The sequence below is a fragment of the Molothrus aeneus genome, chromosome 6 (genome assembly GCF_037042795.1).
Source record: "Molothrus aeneus isolate 106 chromosome 6, BPBGC_Maene_1.0, whole genome shotgun sequence".
NCBI lineage: Eukaryota > Metazoa > Chordata > Aves > Passeriformes > Icteridae > Molothrus > Molothrus aeneus.
The window spans coordinates 2,311,682-2,334,667 of NC_089651.1; the positions used below are offsets into that span (position 1 = coordinate 2,311,682).

The 22,986-nt window shown below is 41.6% G+C and overlaps 1 protein-coding gene across 2 annotated transcripts in view; it reads left to right on the forward strand.

The window, feature by feature from the left end:
- NAV2 (neuron navigator 2) overlaps positions 1 to 22,986 on the forward strand; it is a 213,386-nt gene that overhangs the window by 186,503 nt on the left and 3,897 nt on the right. For both annotated transcript variants that reach the window (XM_066552951.1, XM_066552952.1), the window contains 18 exons: positions 644 to 667; positions 777 to 851; positions 4,218 to 4,301; positions 4,877 to 4,988; positions 5,317 to 5,462; positions 8,022 to 8,030; positions 8,426 to 8,598; positions 10,432 to 10,585; positions 11,539 to 11,698; positions 12,174 to 12,274; positions 13,580 to 13,675; positions 14,358 to 14,526; positions 16,628 to 16,863; positions 18,034 to 18,188; positions 18,651 to 18,722; positions 19,200 to 19,396; positions 19,570 to 19,688; positions 22,755 to 22,958. In XM_066552951.1, the coding sequence (XP_066409048.1) occupies positions 644 to 667; positions 777 to 851; positions 4,218 to 4,301; positions 4,877 to 4,988; positions 5,317 to 5,462; positions 8,022 to 8,030; positions 8,426 to 8,598; positions 10,432 to 10,585; positions 11,539 to 11,698; positions 12,174 to 12,274; positions 13,580 to 13,675; positions 14,358 to 14,526; positions 16,628 to 16,863; positions 18,034 to 18,188; positions 18,651 to 18,722; positions 19,200 to 19,396; positions 19,570 to 19,688; positions 22,755 to 22,958 (2,286 nt within the window). The remainder of the gene's footprint in view (positions 1 to 643; positions 668 to 776; positions 852 to 4,217; positions 4,302 to 4,876; positions 4,989 to 5,316; positions 5,463 to 8,021; positions 8,031 to 8,425; positions 8,599 to 10,431; positions 10,586 to 11,538; positions 11,699 to 12,173; positions 12,275 to 13,579; positions 13,676 to 14,357; positions 14,527 to 16,627; positions 16,864 to 18,033; positions 18,189 to 18,650; positions 18,723 to 19,199; positions 19,397 to 19,569; positions 19,689 to 22,754; positions 22,959 to 22,986) is intronic.

A 22,986-nucleotide genomic window follows, 5' to 3' on the forward strand; every position in this document is an offset into this window, starting at 1 on the left:
CCCCATGCTTGTCCTTAGCTGATAGCTGTGGTTAGAAACAGGCCATAGCAGCCACACTTCTGTCATGCTGACCACAGTGGAGGCTCAGAGCATCCACTTGGCATCCTCAGAGCTGGCTGTGTGTGCCCACAGTGCCTTGGCAGCACCCAAATGGGAGGAATTTTTAGTTTTTTATTTTCTTTTTCACATCACTTTAGAATGCAAAAATGCGACCTCCTTCCCATGGAGAGCTGAGTGTAGGATGAAGGGAATTGCCCAGGATCAGCCAAGTTCTGTGGGATGAAGGGAATTGCCCAGGATCAGCCAAGTTCTGTGGCAGTCCTGGTTCCTCAGAGCCTCCTGCAGTCCCTTGTGGACAGAGCCAGGACTTCTCACTCTTCCATGACTGACATCAGAGGTGCACTGGTCAGCAGGCTGAGGTGGAGCCCAAATTCCTTCCTGCAGAAGGAAGTACCTCCAGCAGCCTATTTTCTTTTTCCTTGAGAGTAAATAAATTAGGAGACTAAAGTAGACTGAATATGGATGAGGGAATCCAAAATAGGGAGTTCATATTAGAATTCTTGAAATACAAAAAGATAATTTGCATAAATGTGTCAGGCTGGTTATGTTGCAATATCCTCACATAATTCCTTTTATTTTACAGCCTGAAGAGAAGTGCCAGTCAGAGGTAAGAGCACATCCTCTTTGACAAGCAGAAATGCCACTGTGCATTCTCTGTGCTGCTGTTTTATTTCTCCTTGCTGTGATGCACTAAAGTGCTCTCTTGAAACCCTCAGATTCGCAAGCTGCGGAGAGAATTGGATGCATCCCAAGAAAAAGTGTCAGCTCTGACAACTCAGCTGACTGCTAATGTGAGTACAGCTCTGAGGGCAAACACTAACCTGGAATGCATTTAATGCAACAATTACCACCCAGGTTCTTGAAGTGACAAAAAGATTTCATGTATATAACATTCCGTTTGTATTACTGATGTGTTTAAAGAAATAACTGTATGCATGTGTGGGACATGTCCAAAAATAGCATCCTCTGCCCTACTAAATTATATAAATTATCTTATACTTTTCTTTAAAAACTGAATTATAATAATAAGAATTTGGCTTTATAGCTGTCTAAGCCATCTTAAGGTCCTGAGAAGATCATTCAGGACAGGGTCTTTCTTTAAAAAACAGTGTCTTTCTTTGACATTTGGGTAGGATGAGATACAGATAAAGATTTTAATTGGTAGGAATAAAAGTTAATAGAAACTTGGACTGAAATTCACTATGTTTTTCTGTTGCATAAAGATGTGGCATGATAAATAATGCTGGCATAAGGGGCTTTGGAAACTGATTTAAAGTTAAGCCTGAAGAACTGAGGTACCTGATTTTTTGTCAGTCTAGACAATACTTCTGCTTGTTCCTTTCTGGAATTTGAGGGATAAGTAATTTAAGACACTCAGGGAAAAAAAAAATACTTGGAATCCAGGAGGTGTTGAGGCAATACTGTATGACCCTGAGCAAGTTTATTTGTGTGTTCTGTGCTGCAGTCACAGATAGCAGGAGTCTGCAACACAGAAGCGTGCAAGGAAAATAAGCAATTCTAGAGTAAATAAGCTGGAGATGAATAGCAGATCAGATCATCCTGACATCCTGGTTTATGGGAATGAATGAACATCAGAACTTGTGCTGCTTGAAGGGGATTTCCCTGTCCATCAGCTCTGGGAACTGGGGGAGTGCAAAGCTTGGGACAGGAAAGGACAGGTTCACCTGAGCAGCATCACAGGAAAGATTCAAGGGGAAATCTGTGCTGTCCACTCCAGGCACCACAGTGCTTCATCCAGCTTGAAAATGGGGCCAGAAAACTAAGAACACAGTTACTACAGGGAAGTCAAATAAAAGGGCTTTGGCTGAATGAAACCACTTAGTTACTGTCCCAAGAGGAAAAGAAAACAGTTTCAACATCTTTCAAAAGTTAAATCTTGCATTTGCCTTTCAAATACAAAGGGGATGGATACAGGAATTGGTTTTCCCCCAGAAGATTCTTTTACTTGTGGGAAAGCAGGACCAGATTTTCTTGCATAGGTTTTTAATGATGTTGTTAAATAACCCAGCTTGTGTCCTTCAAACAAAGACCTTGTCAGCTGAGCAGCTCATTTGGCTCTGCTGTGGCTTTATTGCATTCTCCTTCCCACAGTTCAGGGTCACTGGGCTGGTGCTCAGCACAGGCTGCTCACTGCCTGGCCCAGCTGCTCTTCATCTGCCCAAGAATTTCTATGTGGTTACTACCACTCTCTTTGTGGAGAACAGTTTTTAGTGTACACTCCTGTATGGTTTTGTTTAGATTGGGGTCATTTGGGTTTTTGTGGGTTTTTCTTGTGGGCTTTTCTCAAAAAAAAAAACCAAAAACCCCCAAAGTAACAAAGCATATAATTTATTATTTTGATAATATTCCATTTTTGCTTAGTTCACTTTGCTAAAATCTTACAGTGTTTTATTCATGCTATTTAAACTTCTTAGACTTGAGCCTGCCCCTGATCTTCCTGATCTGTCCATAAACTGGCAACAGAGATGTTGCTATAACTGTCCCACTATTAAATTTCGGTCTTTAGCCACTTCTTTCCAGAGAACATCCTTTTTCCATGTAAAAGGCAGGGTCTGTTCCCAAAAAGATTGAGACTAATAAATGCTGTTAGTTAAGACACTTGGACATTTCCTTTAAAAGGCAATTAAAACTTTGACAATTTAAATGAATCTCTTCAGTTAACAGGTTTTTTCCTGAATTTCCTTGCATAGACATTGCAGTTGTTGATGCTTCTCAAGCTATCAAGGGCATGAATTTGAAAACATTTTGCTCCCGCTATAGAAAATGGAGATCACATTTTTTTTCTTAGCTCACTGAATGATTTCAAGATAGGAATAATTGCAAGATCCAGTTTGGAAAGAGCAACTGGTTTTTAAGGCTCAGGTCAAAGCATTAAGGGTTTGTATCTGTTACTAATCCATGCACTCCTGTTTGCCCATTTATTTTTTGCTTTTGAAAAGTATTGCTGAGGATCCCTGAATATCAGCTTTGTTGTTCCCTGTTCATCCTCCCCAACAGAAGCTGTGCACTCTGTGTTTTTAAAATAAATATTTAGATTTTCCTACGTGTGTAGTGTTAGGTTTTGAATTACTTTTTGCCATTTTCTCACAGTCTCAGCTCTGCTTATTTTCATAGGGGCTGATGGGAATGAGAGCTGCACATCCCCATGTTATTGTACTGCTCATGTTTGTTTTCTTTGTGAATGTGAGAACAGTTATTTAGGATAAGTCAACTGTGTGCTGCTGCTGAATGAGTCTGTGAAAGGTTTTGCTATTCTGTATTTTTTAGGTGAGAAAATATCTTTTTCTGCTTGGAAAAATTTCACCATTTGACTTGTCATTGTGCATGTAGAATTATTTTTAATAGATAAATGAAGCTATTTTTTAATGGTTAGTGTAGATTATTATGGCTAATGAGACAAATACATATTGAAATACACCTGTGATCAGTTATGTATGCATATGAATACCTAGAAAACAGTGCCATGTCATGGCTGTAGAAATACAGTTTCTTACATTCTTTTCCATCTTCCCAATCTACTTTTCCTTCCTTTTGCCTCTCAGTCATTTTCAATTCCTAGCTGATGTCTTTCATGTAATGGACACTGTGTTCTCCATGCTTCTTGGGAGAAGAATGTAGAATCTTTTTCTCAGGAAGCACTTTTTTTTTTTCTTTCCTTGGGAAAAGAAAAGAGGGTAATTGGCCAAGCAGCAGGAATTTTGGATGATATGTAAGCAAGCTGACCTTGGCTGGAAGCGAGGTGCACTCAAATAGGGGAGAAGTCTTGGAGTTAGATGCAGGTGCATCATCTAACAAAGCATCTGCTCTCCTGGTGGGATAAACACAGGGAGAACCTCCACCCCTGTGACTGCCAACATCTTTTTACCTTAATTATCCACAAAGGAAAATACTGATTGAGTTGGAGGGAAATTTCTGCCTTACTCTTCTCTATACGAAAACTTGATTTATGTTTTATTGTTGGCAAGCATTTCCATAATGTGTGCTCTACTCATTTGACCTTTTCTAGGCAGTGTTGTTTTCTCTGCACCATTTACACAACAAACAATGCCATGCACTGGGTGGACTGATTAAATACCTGCAGAAATACTCCTTTTTGGGGGAAGAGAACTGACTCCTCCTGTGTGGTTTGATTTCAGGCTCACCTGGTGGCAGCGTTTGAGCAGAGCCTGGGGAACATGACAATCCGACTGCAGAGCCTGACCATGACAGCAGAGCAAAAGGCAAGCTTCAAAAGCATTTGGAAGCCTTCATTTCTGTTCCCAGCATTGTTGCCCGTGCTCCTTCTGTAGCTGTGTGGGGGAAAAAGTCACAAACATAAGTCAATTTAACTTAGCTCCCTCATTTGTGGTGACAGAGTAAAATGTAAAAAATAATTTGTATAAAGCACTAATTTTCTGCACTGGGATTTTGTGGCAACTGATCAGGTTATTCCTATTGATTGTTGCATATTTCTGTAATATATTTCATCCCAATGCATCCATAAATGGGCATGTTTGAAAGAAACACCAAGAAGAATACTTACAAGACTGGCAGCATTGTGTTTTTGGACAGTATGCTTGAATAGACATTATTTCTGCATTACAGAATACATGCATTTTTTTTGGTATCATAATACCTAAGCTGTTTTGCACCCTGTTGAGGGTGTGCTTCCCCAGGTATCCCAAACCTAATTTTCACCTCCTTGTACATATGTATTCCATAAAGTCACTATGAACTATCAAAACTTAGATGGAAAAGCAGCTTCTTTGGTGTTCTTCTCCTGTGTACTATCCTATGTTTTTTTCCCTTATTCAAGGACTCAGAACTGAATGAGTTAAGGAAGACAATTGAACTCCTGAAGAAACAAAATGCTGCTGCTCAGGCTGCCATCAATGGAGTGATCAACACACCTGAGCTGAACTGCAAAGGTGAGAGACAAGCACCACATACAGAGACGCCAGGGCTCTCCAGTGAGACCTCAGTCCTCTGTGTAACAGCTGATGTAACCATCAGGGTTGCTCAGAGACCAGAGTAATCCACTTATTTACACTGTGATAAATTGCTGAAGGAAAAGTTTGAAGCATCTCCGATTTTAATCTCCTCACAAGAAACAAGGATTTGAAATCCACAATCCATCCACTGGGATAAGGGCTTGTCAGAGTGCTGGTTTCCCAAAATGTATCTTCAGAATTGCATTATTAATGCCATTCATCACATTGCCTAGCTAATTTTGACACTGCCTGCATTGATATCCAGGTCCTGGAGCTGCCCAGCCCGCGGACCTGCGGATCCGGAGGCAGCACTCCTCAGACAGTGTCTCCAGCATCAACAGTGCCACCAGCCACTCCAGCGTGGGCAGCAACATCGACAGTGACTCCAAGAAAAAGAAGAGGAAGAACTGGGTGAGTATGTTGTAGGAGACTGTGTGAGGTTTTTGTGAAATTGTCAGGACATGCACGGTGTGACCGTGTTCACAGGGGTCCAAGGATGAGGGAGGAGACGAGGATCTGATTCCGTGTTTCAGAAGGCTGATTTATTATTTTATGTTATATATTATATTAAAACTATACTAAAAGAATAGAAGAAAGGATTTCATCAGAAGGCTGACTAAGAATAGAAAAAGAAGGAATGATAACAAAGGCTTGTGTCTCGGACAGAGAGTCCAAGCCAGCTGGGCTGTGATTGGCCATTAATTAGAAACAACCAACATGGGCCAATCCCAGATGCACCTGTTGCATTCCACAGCAGCAGATAACCATTGGTTACATTTTGTTCCTGAGGCCTCTCAGCTTCTCAGGAGGAAAAATCCCAAGGAAAGGATTTTTCATAAAAGATGTCTGGTGAAATGCAGCTCCTTCCTGCCTCATGCAGCAGGTTAGCACAAGGACTGTGCACTCCTTAAATCATGGGTAAACTCTCCTGTGAAGGCTTAACTGAGTTGTAAGTGATGTATATCCTTGTGCTGACTCTGCATAGGATTGAATTTTAGCTTGACAGCTGTCAAAGATCAGGTCTGGCTAATAGGGTGTCCAGTCCCTTTAGGAAATGTGACATCTGTCCTTAAAGGAAAACAAGCTCACAAGAGAAGATCATTCTTGTGGGTTTTCTTCTGTTTTTATCTCGTAGCACTTTCTTATAAGTGAACATATTAAACAGTTTAAGAACTCTTTGTCCAGAATTAACTTGGACTGCTAAGAATAATATAAAAAATACTGATCTTTGAAAATTTTTCATGATGGACATCTCTTTTGGAAGTTTTTGCATTACTTACCTGTCCTTTCCCGTTTTTCCCTCTTTGCTCATCATGTACTATGTACAAGGTACCCTGTACTGGAGGAAAGGTACATTATCTTCAACTCCATTTTCAATTAGACCATAACTTCCTTAGTGACCTAGTCTGATTGTAGTTTGGACTGAAGTCCCTAGATCCTTTTTTGTAGTCAGTACAACAATCCACCCCTTTCTTCCCACTGAATTTAAATCTCCCTGTATCTCTTGGGTGTACAGATAAATCTGTAGAGATGCAAAATGTGGTTAGAGCTGGTAAAAGCTATTTGCTCAGTATTCTCTCAGAAATGTTGATGAAACTCCTGAACTGTAAGAAAGAGCTTCCTGAACAAGTTCTTATTTTTATTTCTCTCTTATCTCAGAGGTTTCATTGCGGTATCTCTTGGTATTGCCAGCTGCTCCATAAAAGAAGCATTTCCACTCTGCCCCTTAAATAATTGGTAGAATGGAAATAGCATCTTGTCCAAATCCTTCTTGTACTGTAAGTTAGTACATAGACAAAGTAAATTGCTGAAGCTTTTAAATTTCTAGCAACCCTTAGTTTGTGACACAAAACTTTTGTAGTCATTAAATCTTGGTTAAGATAAACACTTTTTAAAACTCTTGTTTAGCTTCTATTTTTTGTTACTGTAACCTGGTGGATATGCTCTTACATCAGGCCCACATTTCTCACTCATCAGAAAACTATTTTTGAAGAAGATTAAGAGAACATTTTTTTATTATAAAGGTTAATAAATAAAGTTTTCATGAAGTAGAAGAAACAGGACAGTATTTTTATGTTGTTATTAAAAATGAGTGCATCATTGCTGTGAAATGAAGATTGGAAATTAAAACACTACAACGAAGAATACGGGAGTTGAATCTGATTCACACATTGTTTATTCCACCAGTGCTGAAGAAGTTCTCAGCCAAGGTCTTTGTGTTCTGTGTAGAAGCAATGCAGATGTCCATTCAGAGCTGAAACATCAGAGTTTCAACATTTCTCATTGTAGGAGTCTTTGTCTAGCTTAAAAAAACTGGTTTTAGCTCATATTAAGCCGGCCTGTGTATGTATGCAATTTTTACAGTGGCATTAAAAGGTGTACGTGGAGTATCCTGAGTGGGAGGGAAGCCATGGGGATCATCAAGTCCAGACCTTGATTCCATGGGGGTTTAACTTTTAGGGCTCCCTAAAAGTGAAACTATATATCTGAGAACATTGTCCAAATGCTTCTTGAGCACTAACTTTTGAATTGTAGCTTTGGGGTCACAGCAGTTTATAATGACTTGAATATTAATTCTTGTTTGGAAAATGCCAGTCACATTACTAAAGGTTATTTTAGTTGCAGTTTTTTCACGTGGTGAAATACCTGTTCCTGCAAGGAAAAATACATTATTAAATTGGCTCTTAGCCAAAGCACTCTGCTTGAGCTAAGTAGAAAATGTAATTTAAATAGTTAAAGAGTTTGGATCTGGTGTCTTCCTCAGGTAATGTAAAACAATGGCTGTATGTGGTTTGAGACACCTGGTCTTGGAAAATACAGGGTTCTGGTTTTAAAGTAACTGTTTGTCTTTGTTAATCATTGGTCTTGTTTGTCTCAGAAATCCAAAACTTCCCTTATCAGTGGCTTTATCTGTTAAAACATGTCTTTTTTCCTTCCCCCACTTCCTTTTGCTTGCACTTCTTCCGGCAGGTCAATGAGGTAAGGAGGACCTTCTTTAAACTCTGCAGCTAACCCCCCATTGACACCACTAACCCTTCCAGCACCATTAACCTGGCCTGGGCCCTGTGCCAGCACAGCTGCAAGCTGTCACCATGCTGCTGGAAAGCTTGTTGCACTCAACAGAGTTTGCTGTCATATAGCTCTTAAAAAATAGGAAGCATCCATAGCCACTCCTATTGACCTTATTAATCTGATAAAATAGTTAAGGAAAAAAAAGCTTTGTTTTTTATTTTTCACCCATGTTACTGTGTATGTGAGTATGGCTGTAGCATCTGAAGTATTTGCATGTTGAGAGTTTCTAGTCTGTGGCTTTTTTTGCCTGGTTTCACTCTTAATGATGGATGTGCTGCTGTGGTCTTTTTTTTTTTTTCCAGTTACGCAGCTCCTTCAAGCAAGCTTTTGGGAAAAAGAAATCTCCCAAGTCAGCATCTTCTCATTCAGACATTGAGGAGATGACTGATTCTTCCTTACCTTCCTCACCAAAGCTACCACACCACAACACCACTGTTTCAACACCACTGCTGAGAGCTTCCCATTCCAATTCCCTGTAAGTGATTTTTGTAATTTTTAGACAGAAAACGGCATGAAAGGCATCTTGCTGCATTGGTAGAGGAAAGGCAGCGGACAGAAATGCTGAATTCATTTATTCAGAGATTTAAAGATGCATGAGCTGACTCCCAACCCAGTACCTTTCCATTAGTGTCCAGGAAGCCAAAAATCATTGCGTCAGTACCGAAGTGTAAATATTTCATTGGGTTGCTGTCTCAGCAGAATGTACTGAGTATCAAGAATATTTATAACCAGGGTGACCTTGAGGTGCCAAATTAATTGGATCTCTTGCTGTTGATTAAACAAACCAGGTCAAATCTGGGATTTTGTCTCTCTTGTCTAAACACAGCACACGTTGTATTCATCTGCTGTGATAAGTTCCCAATTCTATTGACAAATATAGATAAAGGAAAGGAATTCGAACACTGTGGGTTAGTGATACAGATGAACTCATCTAACTGCTTGTGCCTGGTGGATGGAAATGATCCACTCCTCTTTCCTTCTGTAGCTTCCCAGCCACCTGTGCCTGGTCCTTTCCATGGCCACCTGTGAAATAAAGTTTAACAATTCCCTTGCCAGGCTGTTTTCAGTCTGAACTCACATTTTAGAATGTACGTGGAAAATTTAGTGAAACAGCTTTTATGTTAATTTCATCAGTAGCTTTGTCACTTGAGCAGGATAAATAAATACAGAAAGCTGTAACAGGCAGTATTGTGAAACCTGTAATTAGCAGACAGCCTCCTGACCTTGGGAGGTCGTGCAGAGCTTCCAGCCTGATTCCAGAACAAATGCATTGGAGTAGTTCCCCTCCACTTGTTTTCACATGAAGAAGTGAAAACAATAGCAATAGTTTCCAGCTGTATAACAGTGATGAAATGTCAGTAGCAGAAGATAATCCCCCATGATTTTTGTTTCAAAGCTTCTTCTGTCTCTTGAGCCTAGCTCAGTGTGTTTCTGGTGACTACAGCAAGTTGTGCCTTACAGCTCTCAGGCCAGAAAATTGTCAAATGGTGATCCCATCTGTCATCAGCCAAAATGCTGTGTGGGTACATCTCACCTTGCTATGGAAGCCAAAAGGATAAACACGAACAAAGAGTAAATATGTGAACTGGGGAAAGGATAGAGCTCAAGTAAAACTGGTGTGTCTTGGCTTACTGGCTTTTTGGTGGGGAAAACATCTCTCATGAAACTGATTTAGGGAGAGACATGTTAAAATTGCCCTTATAATGTGCAGCTGTGTGGTTGATCTTTATACAGATACAGTTACAAATGTGCTGAAATGTTCTCACTCAGGTTTGGTTGTTTTTTTTTTTAGTGGGTGGAGGGAAGGAAAATGCCACCAAAAATTTTTTAAGCATAAGTTCTTTAAAGTGAGCAGGAATTTATCATGCTTGAATAGGTGTAGAGTTCCAACGCCCTCCAGAGCAGTTCAGGGAAACCCAGCTGTGCACACCTGGTGAGCTTTAAATCTGTCTGTGAACTCATCAATCTCCAACCAACTGCTGTTAAATGCCTGCACCCCCTTAATTTATTTAGATTTTGGCTTTAGAAGTTTTCCTTTATAGCAACTACCATAAAAAAATGAAGACTATCCAATAGTAGGTGATTTCAGAGAATTCTCTTTCAGATGCTGATTAAAAAATTAACCCTCAGACATCTTTATTTCATCAGACTCTAAAATTTCCATGGCCTGTTTAATGTCTGACTTAATTCAATAAGCCAAAACTGCTACCTGCTTCAAGCAGAATAAAAAGAATAACTCCTCTCCTGCTAACAAATCCTGGAGAAGCAGCAGCAGAGGAAGGAGTGTGTGTTTGTTGGTGTCGCGCAGCATTTCGGAGTGCACGGACAGCGAGGCCGAGACGGTGCTGCAGCTGCGCAACGAGCTGCGGGACAAGGAGATGAAGCTGACAGACATCCGCCTGGAGGCCCTCAGCTCTGCCCACCAGCTGGACCAGCTGCGCGAGGCCATGAACAGGATGCAGGTGAGGAGCAGCCCCCCACACCCTGCAGCCTGCGCCAGGGTCAGACCTTCATTAAAAGTCAGCTTGAACGCCTGACATCGCTGCCCTCGGCTGCGGCTCTTTCAGCCCCAGGACAGGATTTTTGGGGGACAGCATTTTGTTGGCTGTCAAAATCACAGGATCACAGAATAATGAGGTTGGAAGAGACCTCTAAGATCGTTGAGTCCAACCTATGCCCTAACACCTCAACCAGACTATAGCACCAAGTGCCATGTCCAGTCTTTTTTTAAACACACCCAGAGATGGTGATTCTACCACCTCCCTGGGAAGAGCATTCCAGTGCTTTGTTATTCTTTCAGTGAAAAATATTTTCCTAATATCCAACCTATCCCTTCCCTGATGTAGCTTGAGACTGTGTCCTCTGGTTCTGTCAGAGACCAACCCCCTCTGTCTACAGCCTCCCTTCAGGAAGGTGTAGAGAGCAATAAGGTCACCCCTGAGCCTCCTCTTCTCCAGGCTAAACAACCCCAGCTCCTTCAAACCTTCCTCACAGGGCTTTGTGTTCCAAGCCCCTCACCAGCCTCGTTGCCCTCCTCTGGATGTGCTCGAGCATCTCAACATTCCCAAACTGAGGGGCCAGAACTGGACACAGCACTCAAGGCGTGCCCTCAGCAGTGCTGAGCACAGGGGCAGAATGACCTCCCTGCTCCTGCTGGCCACACCATTCCTAATGCAGGCCAGGATGTTTCCATGCTCTCTGCCTTAACGTCGTTGCATTTCAGTGTTAGTTAATTCCCACATACTGAGGTATTTTAGGATACTTTGAAAAATTTCACAGAACAGACATTTTAATAATTGAAACATGATGGAAACAGCATTTCTGCTAAACTGCTATTTATTCTTAATTTTCTTACGTTGCTGTCTTATAATCATGTTTTCACTGTGCCTTCTAACGTCTGACTTGTCTCTTGCAGAGCGAGATTGAAAAGTTAAAAGCAGAGAACGATCGGCTGAAGTCTGAAAACCACGGCAGCTGCAGCAGGGCTCAGTCTCAGGTTTCCATCTCCTCCTCTCCCAGACACTCCGTGGGTCTCTCTCAACACAGCCTGAACCTCACGGAGTCAACCAGTCTCGGTGAGCTGAATGAGAAGGGTGCTGGGGCAGGTTTTATCCTGCACTTGGAAGGCTTGGGTTGGTTAGCCATGGAAAAATGAGAGCGTGAGGATTATTAACAGCTGAGGTGTGGAAATATGTCACGAGCTGGCACGGAGCCCTCTTTTAAATATCATCGAAGGTCTGCTACACCCTCGGTCAGAGGTGTCCAATTATGACCTCAGCTCTGAAAAGTCCTGTTTAAAGCCATTTAATGGTGCACATTTCCCAGGGGATATATCATAGGAAGGAAAATCCAGAGTAACTGGCTAATCATTTTCAATGACCTTCCCTTTTTGAGAGGGCTATGTGGCGGGGAAGTCAGTCAGCCTGGTTCTCGTGTTTTACCTCGGGGCGTGTGAAGCCCAGACGTGTTGTGTTTGACTACAATAAACCAGCATAGTCTCCATTGTAATTGAGCTCCAGCTGTGAGGCTGTTGATGTTTCCTGTCCACAGACATGCTCTTGGATGACACTGGAGATGGCTCTGCCCGGAAGGAAGGAGGCAGGCACGTCAAAATAGTCGTCAACTTCCAGGACGAGGTGAAATGGAAGGAGGTGAGTTGTGTTTCATCCCCAGCTTTGAAATGTAGGTGACTTCAGAATGTGTGAGGGAACTCAAGTTTGCAAAGAACTTTCAAGGTTTTTCTCAGGAAAATGGTTCATTTGTGTGTTGATAGTGATAGAGAGGGCACTTGGCTACCTCCAGCTTCCTTGGAGCTGCTGAGAGGGACCAAAATGCCATAAGCACCAATCTTATGGAAGAAATGGACAAATCCAAACTGGGAGATCTGTACCATATCATTCTAGTTTAAGTTGTCCCCTCTGGCACAAGTACCCTGTTTAGAATGACATCTTTCAGATGTTTTCCATCCACAAGTACGTGAAAGAGTCCTAAATACCCAAATAAATTGCAAATAATGTAAAGTTGCATCCTATCTCGTGTGTTTAACATGCTTGAATGTATTACACAGTCCTTGACAAGCAATGGCCTTGCTATCTCACATTTTTGAGCAGCTGTAAAAGTGTGTTTAAGAAGTAACTTCATGTCTTCCTGAAGGATGAGCAAAAATCTGAATGATCAGATCTGAATGATCAGCTGCTCTTTCCATTAAATACCTATTTTGCATTAATTATTACAACCCTGGATAAATAGTAAAACTGCTGCTGGTTGACTGCAATTACAGCAAGTTTTAGTAACACTTCAAATCTTATGATAGAAATTAGTTTTCTCTTTAATTAATGTTTCACAGTGAGTGTAGCTGTAGAAAACCAGAAAAATTGTATTTATTCTGATTTATTTTATCTGCCTTAAAAATCACTTAAAAATGCAAAATTCTGTGATACATAAAATATAGAATATAAATATAAAGTCTCTTTCTATATTACTAGAGCCATGTATACATTAGAGCCATGTATAGTTTATCTATATATATAGATTTCTGTGCCCACAGCAGAATTTCTGAAAATAAATAGGATAAACCTAGCAAATGTAACGTCTTTGATTGTGAAGCCATGGAAGAATGAACTTGGCCTCTACTTTTCTGTCTAGAATATTCCTAAAAGACTTTCTGTCTCTTTGCTAAACTGTAATCCTCTCAGAGATTTTTCAATTATTCATGAATTGATTAATAAATACCTTTAACTTAACATCACAGCCACCTGAGTATTGTTTAGATTTGTGACTCCAACACTGTAGAAAATGTTTATCATGTGAAAAGAATTCCATATTCCATTCAGAATTCACCATATAGAGCAGTAAGGATGCACCATCATTTAGAAGTAAAAGGGGAGGGGGCAGGGAGCCAGCATTTTAATTCCATTAACCACGCTTGTCTGATAGAGTTATTCCTGTGCCTTTAGGATTCCAGGCCTCGCTCCTTCCTCATAGGCTGCATTGGAGTCAGTGGGAAGACCAAGTGGGATGTCCTGGATGGGGTTGTGAGGCGCCTGTTCAAGGTCAGTGGGTACAAAATCTGTGAGCTCCAGGGGCTTCTGGTGGTGCCAGGCTGTGCTGAACTTTGTGCATTAAGCAGTGTCCAGCAGAGAAGAGGCCCCCAGTGCTGCCTGACTGAGGTCCCTGCCCCAGAGCAGGCTTTGCCCCCGAGCAGGCGGCGCAGGCCGGACAGCTCAGTCCCTGCTGGGGACAGAGTGCCCGAATACCCGGGCCGCCCGTAGCTGTGGCTACCTTAACCAGGCTTAGTGCATTTCAGCTCTTTAGTGGTTCTCAGCTCTCTTAGGATTCCAGCTCTTGCTTGCTTAGGCTCCTGTGGGCTAGGGGGAGAAGCAGACACGAGAGAAGAGAAGAGAAGAAAAGGTCCTGGTGATTCCACAGCGATGGTTTATTGAGGGGTCTGTGAAGGGTTCCAGTGATGGCTCTTCTTCTGCCAAATGGGCTAAACCAGCCCCTTTTTATAGGGTGCAGAGGGATCCAAACTTGTCCAATAGTAGGGGTTAGGGGAAAGTGACCTATGGGGTTACAGAGATAAGCTGGGGTCCGAGAGGTGGAGGACAGGGGCTTATTTTGCTGTCTCATCATGACCCAGCAATACCTACCCTTAAGTCTCAGCCCTTCACGGAGTCTTAGTCAATTCTATGGGGTCTGCTACACCTGACCTCCTGTGTCCCTTTCCCACCCCAGGAGTACATCATCCACGTGGATCCCTTGAGCCAGCTGGGGCTGAACTCAGACAGTGTTCTGGGCTACAGCATCGGGGAAATCAGGCGCACCAGCAGCGCCGAGACCCCCGAGCTGCTGCCCTGTGGCTACCTGGTGGGAGAAAACAACACCATCTCAGTTACCATCAAAGGTAAGCTCACCTGACCTGCCTGCTGGAGTTCTCACTGTTGAGGTTTATCAGAACTTGCTGTGTCAAGGAGCTCAGAGGAGTAGAGACTTTTTATTGCGCTGCTTTTTCCTGTTCCTACCGTTTATTTACTTCCTGCTGTTTTCATTTGATAAAGTCAGCACTTGGGGCATGCTAAGTCTGTAATTTCAGCAAGTTTTCAACCTGTAACTCTAGGGAAAATTACACACTCCACAGATCTTCAGTTGTCCTGGAGGAGACCTCACATCACAAAGGATGCAGTGGAGCTGTTTGAGCAGCAAAGTGCTTTCCAAATGAGTCAAGCCTCAAAATTTCATTGGCTCTTTATCACAGCTATAGTTGTTATTTCCTTCATGCAGGGTTAGAAAAAAAAATAGATCTTAACTCATTTGCTTGATTGGTCCCTCCTTAAGTCCCTCAGGAAGGAGGGAGCCCAAATTTTATGAAACTCCATAAAATGTGGATTTCTCAAAATGTATGGTTTTCAGAATTCCCATCGATTTTATTCTGTAAGACTGATAAAAATTTAGTATTTGTGTTTCTCATTTCATTTCTCAGGGAAAAACTTTTTTATGAAAACTATACTGTGAAACTAAGTTCAGGGGTAAAACTCTCAACTGCTGCATTTTGAACATATATCAGTTTGCTCAAAGTTAGACCTGTGAAATCTGCAGACAGATGGTATTTGAGAGCAGTGCCAAACATTCTGCAGATCAACTTTGAAATTTGACTGAAAGCAGATTTTTGAATATTGGTGTAAGAACCAGGTTACCTTGTATAGCAAAGCAGTGGGCAGGAAGACAAAATAAACTGTGAAATACATCAACTTACTGAGGCTTGACATGAACCCAGGATATTCTACTTATATAAAATGCATTGTCCAGTCATAAATCCTAACTGAAATATTGCATAAGGTCTAACTGTGTCTGTAAGGCTGCAGTTTGAGTTTACATTTAACTTGCACTGACTCGACATGTGCCTTGAAGGTTCACAAGTGATAACAGTTTTCAATAAAATAGAAATGTATTTAATCAATTTGTGGAAAATCACTGACATATACCTTTGAGATATAAAGCTGCCTATATAAATATTTAATATTCCAAGTAACCACTGAGGTGCAAACATTTCTCTGGGTGATCTGCCAACTTCCCTTCCTGCTGTTTATTTTGAAGCACTGTGTATTTTCCCTAAGCCAATTCTGCCTAAAGTGACTGCTGACATGGCATAAATGCTTATCAGTATGAGTTTTCTGTTAGAGGAGATAACTATCAGCATAAAGAGGAGGAGTTTAATTACAAGCATTTGGGAAAGTAGGGGGAGTTGATGATAGCTGGGTTTTTTTTTTTTTGTCTGGTGATCCAAAAGTAAACAGGTACATTCAGGGTGAATGCGTGGTGAAATGCTGTAAAATGGATGACTTGTGCATGAAAAGTGTAGCCTGGAATCTTTTGGTGTGGCAGCTTCCAAAGGGCCTCAGGGATGCAGCTGAAGACTTAAACAGGCTGGAGGAGGATCCAGGCTAAGGCCTGGGTCACCCCTGCACTTGTTTCCCACTTTATGTGTGTGACCGTGTTCACAGGGGTCTGAGGATGAGGGAAGAGACGAGGATCTGACTCCATGTTTCAGAAGGCTGATTTATTATTTTATGTTATATATTATATTAAAACTATACTAAAAGAAAAGAAAAAAGGATTTCATAAGAAGGCTGGCTAAGAGTAGAAAAAGAAGGAATGATAACAAATGCTTGTGTCTTGGACAGAGAGTCTGAGCCAGCTGACTGTGATTGGCCATTAATTAGAAACAACCAACATGTGCCAATCCCAGATGCACCTGTTGCATTCCACAGCAGCAGATAACCATTGGTTACATTTTGTTCCTGAGGCCTCTCAGCTTCTCAGGAGAAAAAAATCCTAAGGGAAGGATTTTTCATAAAAGATGTCTGGTGACATATGTGTGCCTCTCTCAGCCATGAGGGATACTGGGCTGGGGAAGGGGTTGAGCTCTGAAGTGAAGAGCAGCTTGCTCAGGTCCATTTGGATAAGAACTGGAAATGCCCCTGACAGAGGCTGTTTCCCTGCTGCAGGTGTCTGTGAGAACAGCCTGGACGGGCTGGTGTTCGAGTCGCTGATCCCCAAGGCCATCCTGCAGCGCTACGTGTCCCTGCTGATGGAGCACAGGAGGATCATCCTGTCGGGCCCCAGTGGCACGGGCAAAACCTACCTGGCCAACAGGCTGTCTGAGTACATGGTGCTCAGGGAGGGCAGGGAGCTGGCTGAGGGCATCATCGCCACCTTCAACGTGGACCACAAATCCAGCAAGGTGAGCGCGCGCAAACCCTCCCGCACCGCCCACAGTGAGAGACCTTTCCCAGCCTGGCATTTTGAACTCACCTTCACTCTCAAAGCATTATGTTTATCCTGAAGGAAACAATGCTCAAAGGTTTTCAGATTCACTTGATTATGGGTCTGGAACAGCAGGCTTCCAGGTGTGTATTGTATTTAAACACCTAAAGGTGTCGTGATTTTCAAGTGTTTAGGAGCCTGAGAATTGCCCAGGAAGTTAAACACCTGCATAAAATTCCCAGAGACTTAAGCAATCCCTATTGCATGTGGGCACTTTTCCCAAAACCCTCAAATGCATCTCCAGGCTGTCAGGAGCTTCTGCAGCTGCAGGTATCAGCATTGTAATCGTGTGCTGGGTTTGGAGGGGCTGGTGTGCAGACACATTCCTGGGCAGGTAAGGCGTGTCTTTGCTTTTTTATGTGCTGCTGGTTTTGATGAATGTACTTCCAGTGATCATCTAGATTAAAGAAAAGGAAAAAAAAAAATCTGTGTATTTGATGGCCTTAGGCATATTTTCCTCTGGAGGAAAGGGATGGTTGGAATTGTGGTTGTAAGCCACTGGTATGATTTCAGACATGCTTTAAAGCTGCTGAGAGCATTTCAACCACTCATCAGCAGCACCAAAAGCTCATCCTTCATTCCAGCATTGCTGAAGGCATCCAAATTTGGCATGTGATAAGGGATGGTTTGTTCCAGATTAATTTTGTCATCTGTATTTTGATGGAAAAACAGTTGCAAGATGATACAACAAATCTAGCTGGAATGTAGAATTTGGTTTAGTATGGGGAGAGTTGATCCAGTTCCTGAAAAGAAACAAAAATCCATTTCAGACCTCTTAGGTCTGACATCGATGAATAAAAAGCACAAGCTAAATTACAAAATATTACCCCTCTTTAAGCCCTTATCTCACACAGGATTTCTGGCACAGTCTCTGGGTCTTCAGCATTACCTGCAAAAGAGAAAGAAAACCATATCTTGTGTTTTCTCATAGAAAATGAGAAATTGTTAATGAGAAATGTGCCTTGTTAGATGTCAGACTCTTTTGCTTTAGATTTTGTTACCAAGCTTATTTATCTTAATTGATTTTTTAAGAAATGTGAAGGAAAAAAAATATTTTTTGCTTCTTTTCTTTATATCTGCTTTGCAGGAACTCCGCCAGTACCTGTCCAACCTGGCAGACCAGTGCAACAGTGAAAATAATGCTGTGGATATGCCTCTTGTCATCATTTTGGATAATTTGCACCATGTTAGCTCCCTAGGAGAGATCTTTAATGGACTCCTAAACTGCAAGTACCACAAATGGTAAAGAAATAGTATCAAAACACATTGCAAATGTTAATCCTGTACTCAGAGCACCGCTCCTGCAAAATCCAGTCACACAAAAACAAAGTCTGCATTAATTTAGTAATGTAGAGGAAGATGACCAGGTTGTCCATATTGTGGACAGTGCTTCAGTGCTTTTTTCCTTCATAGAATAATCTATTTTTCTGAAATAAGTAATTTAAAACTAGTTGTATTTGCTTCATGATGTAGATCATTAGTAGTAAAGCCCCGTTTGTAGTGGAAGGTCCTGTTTTGGGACTTCTGGTTTGCTTCCAGAATTTGATGTTCACAGAATCTCAGCAGAGAATTTGGTGATAAGTAACTACAAAACCTTCTTTGACAAAAAAGTTTTGAATGACCTTTTTTAATGTTCAGGTTTTACTTAAAACTTGCTTTTCAAAGTTCACAAGTTTGATTTGCTCGATTTTTTTCTCCCAATAGTCCGTATATTATTGGAACAATGAACCAAGCCACCTCCTCCACACCTAATCTTCAACTTCACCATAATTTCAGGTACTGTTTATTCATGTTTCTCATTTATGTTTGTGGGCTGGCAGAGGAGTAATGGCTACTGAGTCATTTGAAATTGTTCTTATCAGCTGAAATAGCAAAGTGAGAGGGAAATGCCATTTGTTCCTCGTTGCTGCCCTGACATGCTCAGCTTGGTTATGGTGTTGTCATTAAAGGAACTGGGTTCATAAAACTTTTATTTTATAGAGGTTTGTTAAGATATTTGATTTTCTACCAGATTTTCAGTAAGACAATATTTAGGCAAAGCAGATTATTGAGAAATGAGCTGAAACAATGCACAATAAAAACTGGCTCATCTAGTGAAATATTCCAAAGTCACTTTTGCTGAAAAACATGTATGACTGGAATAGCCCATTTTGATCCTGATAATCTGAAAATAAGAAGAGAAATGTAGTCAGGAATAGTTACCTTTAGTAGCACAGAAGAGAAATAAAGTCCATTTCTGCTGTTGTGCCATAGATGGGTGCTGTGTGCAAACCACACTGAGCCAGTCAAAGGCTTTCTCGGCCGCTTCCTGAGAAGAAAACTGATTGAAACAGAGATCAGTGGCAGGATGAGGAATGCAGAGCTGGTTAAGATTATTGATTGGATTCCCAAGGTCTGGCAACATCTGAACAAATTCTTGGAGGCTCACAGCTCCTCTGATGTTACTATTGGTAAGTATTCTGCCCAGGCATATATAAATATATGTATTTTATTTCCTTGTGTACTTCCTTGTGCTGTGTCAAAAAGACTTTCCTTAAAACCCTATTTTTAGATGTCATCACCTTTTTTTTTGATGCTTACTGTGCTTGTGATTTGAGTGTAATATCTGAATTTCCCTCTCCAGGTCCACGGCTCTTCCTTTCGTGTCCAATAGATGTAGATGGTTCTAGAGTTTGGTTCACTGACTTGTGGAACTACTCCATCATTCCATATCTTCTGGAGGCAGTAAGGGAAGGGCTACAGGTGAGCAGGCAAAGGGAAAAATCATAGGTCTAGAATGGCATCTGTTCAAAAGGCAACAAAACTCAGTGGTGGCAACATTTTCTGTAGATACAGCCTCGCGTGTCTATGAAAATGTAACCAGAGTTGTCAATAACTTCAGGCAGAATTAGTCTCTTCAAGCACTTTTGAAGTAGAGAGGGGAAGAAGTGATTAGATGCCAAACTGCTGATGTTTGCAGTAGGGGGAGTTAGACATACAAATACTTTTCAATATTGAGTTCCAAATGCAGACCTTAAAATTATCCTGTGCATCAGAGAAATAGGCTTGTCATCATTAACTGTGTTACACAGGATTTTCCTTTGGAAATCAAATCTTTCAGCATAGGAACAAAGCTTTGCATGGAGGGAATGTATACATGAGTGACAGGAGCAGTATCAGTGACATTTTGAAAACTTCTCAGTATTTAAGATTATTTTTTAGTAGATTCCTTCATAATTCTTTCAGAGGATGGAGTGAAATCATCATTGATTGTGACTCAATTACTAAACACAGACAATCTGGCAATTTAGAATAGTTTTTGGTGTCCCTTTGACTATGAAATTTGTTGGAATCAGGAGGAGGGTTCAGCAGAGAATTGCTGTGGACTTGCCATTTAGGTAGGAGAAAAAAAGAGGTTTCTTAATAATCAGCTCTTTGTTCACAGAATAAGCCCAGCAGCACCTACTTTAAAATATGGTTTAGAACTAATCTTTTACTAATGGCTTCTTAAAAAATTGTGAAATACATGAATTCTCCAAGTTTTGGGTACAATTTGGGCAGCTGCCATTTGAAATTTGCCAGTACTTGGAGACCTCATTCTTTTTGGGACAGTTGTGTAGACTATTAGCCATAAGGAAAACAATAGATCCTGGAGTACAAAACACACTCAGGAACTTTACTAGAAATAGAACAAGAGAACCATTTTACATGCAACTTGTTTTAAAGGAAGGTAATGGGAACCAGGAATCTTTCCAACCTAAAACAAGAGAAAGGAGAGCTGGTGATTTTGCTTGCTCTTGAAATGGAGAGAACTGATACTCCCAGTAATGATGGGCTCCTTCTACTGGGTTTTGGAGCTCTCATATCATTGATCAGTACGTGTAGAAAGCATTGAAAAATTAGTAGTGGAAGTGGAGAGAGAGTAATTGATAAAACCATCCTTTTGCTTCCTTGTTCTGCCCAGTATCTCCATCTTTCCAGGTGTAAGGACTTCAGTTTCTCACTGTGCTTTAGATTCTCTGTACCCTTCAGCCCCATTTCCCCAAATTGCACTAATTCATCCCTATTTAAATAATTTCTCTTTTGTTTGGTTGATGGATAAGAAGATGCACTTTAGTACTTGAGGAGTAGCCAGAGTGGTGCTAATGAACAAGCTAATGCTAGAAAGGTGGGTTTCATCTGGGGCAGTTTTCTCTCCCTCACACCCGCAAAGACTCCTCTGAGAGCCCATCTTCTTTCCTGAAATTGCCTTCCAGAAAGGAAAGGTGGACTCCTAATTTTGCTCTGATCTCTGTGGATCTGCTCTCAGCTATTTTTATATTTCTGTTTCTCATTTAGAGAATTATTTTGGGTCAAATACAAGCAAACCAAATGAATCCTTACAATAATTGCTCCCATGGGAGCTGGCTTGTTTTGTTCTTCGAAACAGGGATGTGAAAATTAGAAGGTTGTATAAAACCCAAGTTCTTCCTGCTTGGTGTATCAGTACAGAATGCAGCACCAGCAAAAAGAGGACACAGAGTCCCTGTGGCTTCCTGCCACTGTCACTCGTACTCCTGTGATTTTTCTTGCATGCTTTGTGGAGCAACCTGTTCCATCCTTGTCCCATGACTTGCTCACTGGAAAATGTGCCAGTGGGAGGGGTGACAGACCTGGTTGCCATGGTTGGTGAGTCATTTAATCTCTCCTGAGCTCAGATCCACTCGGCGTTTTGCAGGAGAAAAGGTGTGAAAAATACAAAATCCTCACCACTTAATGATACAAATGACATGTATCATTGTAAATTTGAGAATAAGGTTAAAATAGGAAATCTGGCTGGCCCCACGTTGCAGCTGGGAAGATAAAGTAGCAGGGCTGAAGGATGAAGGGTCTGTTTCAGATTGCCTAGCACCATCTGCTGGAGCCTCTGCTCCTCCTGCCTCACAGCACTTTAATACTTGGTGCATGCAGAATCTAAACCCACAAAAAACATACCATGGAGAAATAGTATTGAGGAAAGTGAGATAGTCCTAGATCCATCAGAGAATGTCTTTGCTAGACCGTTGTTTTTACAGGAAGGGGACAGTGACAAAATGTCAGAGACAAGCACCAGTTGCTGAAGGATGTTGGTGATATTCATAAAGTGGAAATAAATGTTTTAAAGCCACTTGCAGTTGTATTTATGCTTTTGGAAGTCATGAAGCATTCAAATGGATGTTAAGACAAATGAATTCAAATGAGTTCATTCAAATGAATAGCTAAGACAAATAAAATAGAACAGGGAGGATACATTGGGATTATTCACTAGTGCAGTCTGTTCCATCCAGAAAAATGTTTTTGAAGCAGAGTTTGCCTACTTAGGAACCTGAGCATGGACAAATGCTGCTGGTGCTTTTTCTTGGTTGAACACAAAAAAAATCTGATGGAAAACTTTATGCCTTGACATCCATCATTCTTGCCTGATGACAGATCTCACGTTTCCTCCTCCACATTCCATGGATGGCAGTTTGTAAGGCAGCTGCCAGTGCAAGCCAGATGTCAGCACTGACGGCTTCTTTTGTGTGCTGACATTGTTTAAGTTGACTTAATTAGGTGATGTTATTTTCAGGCATTTCTTCCTTCAGCTGGTGCCAAGAGAAGGGCACTGCAGTCTTGGAGAAGGTGGTCAGCTCCTTCCAAATCATTGCCATGACAAAGGGCTTTGTGTGTGTTTAGGGCAAGGAAACTCTCCCATTCAGTCCTGCTTGTAAAGTGTTTCCTGCAGCACAAGAGCCATGGCACATTCATTTTGGTTAGGTAGGCAGTGGCTGAGATGGTTGGAATGTTTGACATGGCTTTGTGCTCTTTCAGTTGTATGGGAGGAGAGCGCCCTGGGAGGATCCTGCCAAGTGGGTGATGGACACCTACCCCTGGGCAGCCAGCCCCCAGCACCACGAGTGGCCTCCCCTGCTCCAGCTGAGGCCTGAGGACGTGGGCTTCGATGGCTACTCCGTGTCCCGGGAAGGCTCCACCAGCAAACAAGTTCCAGTGAGTGATGCTGAAGGAGATCCTCTGGTAAGCTCCCATTTCTGGACAGCAGAAC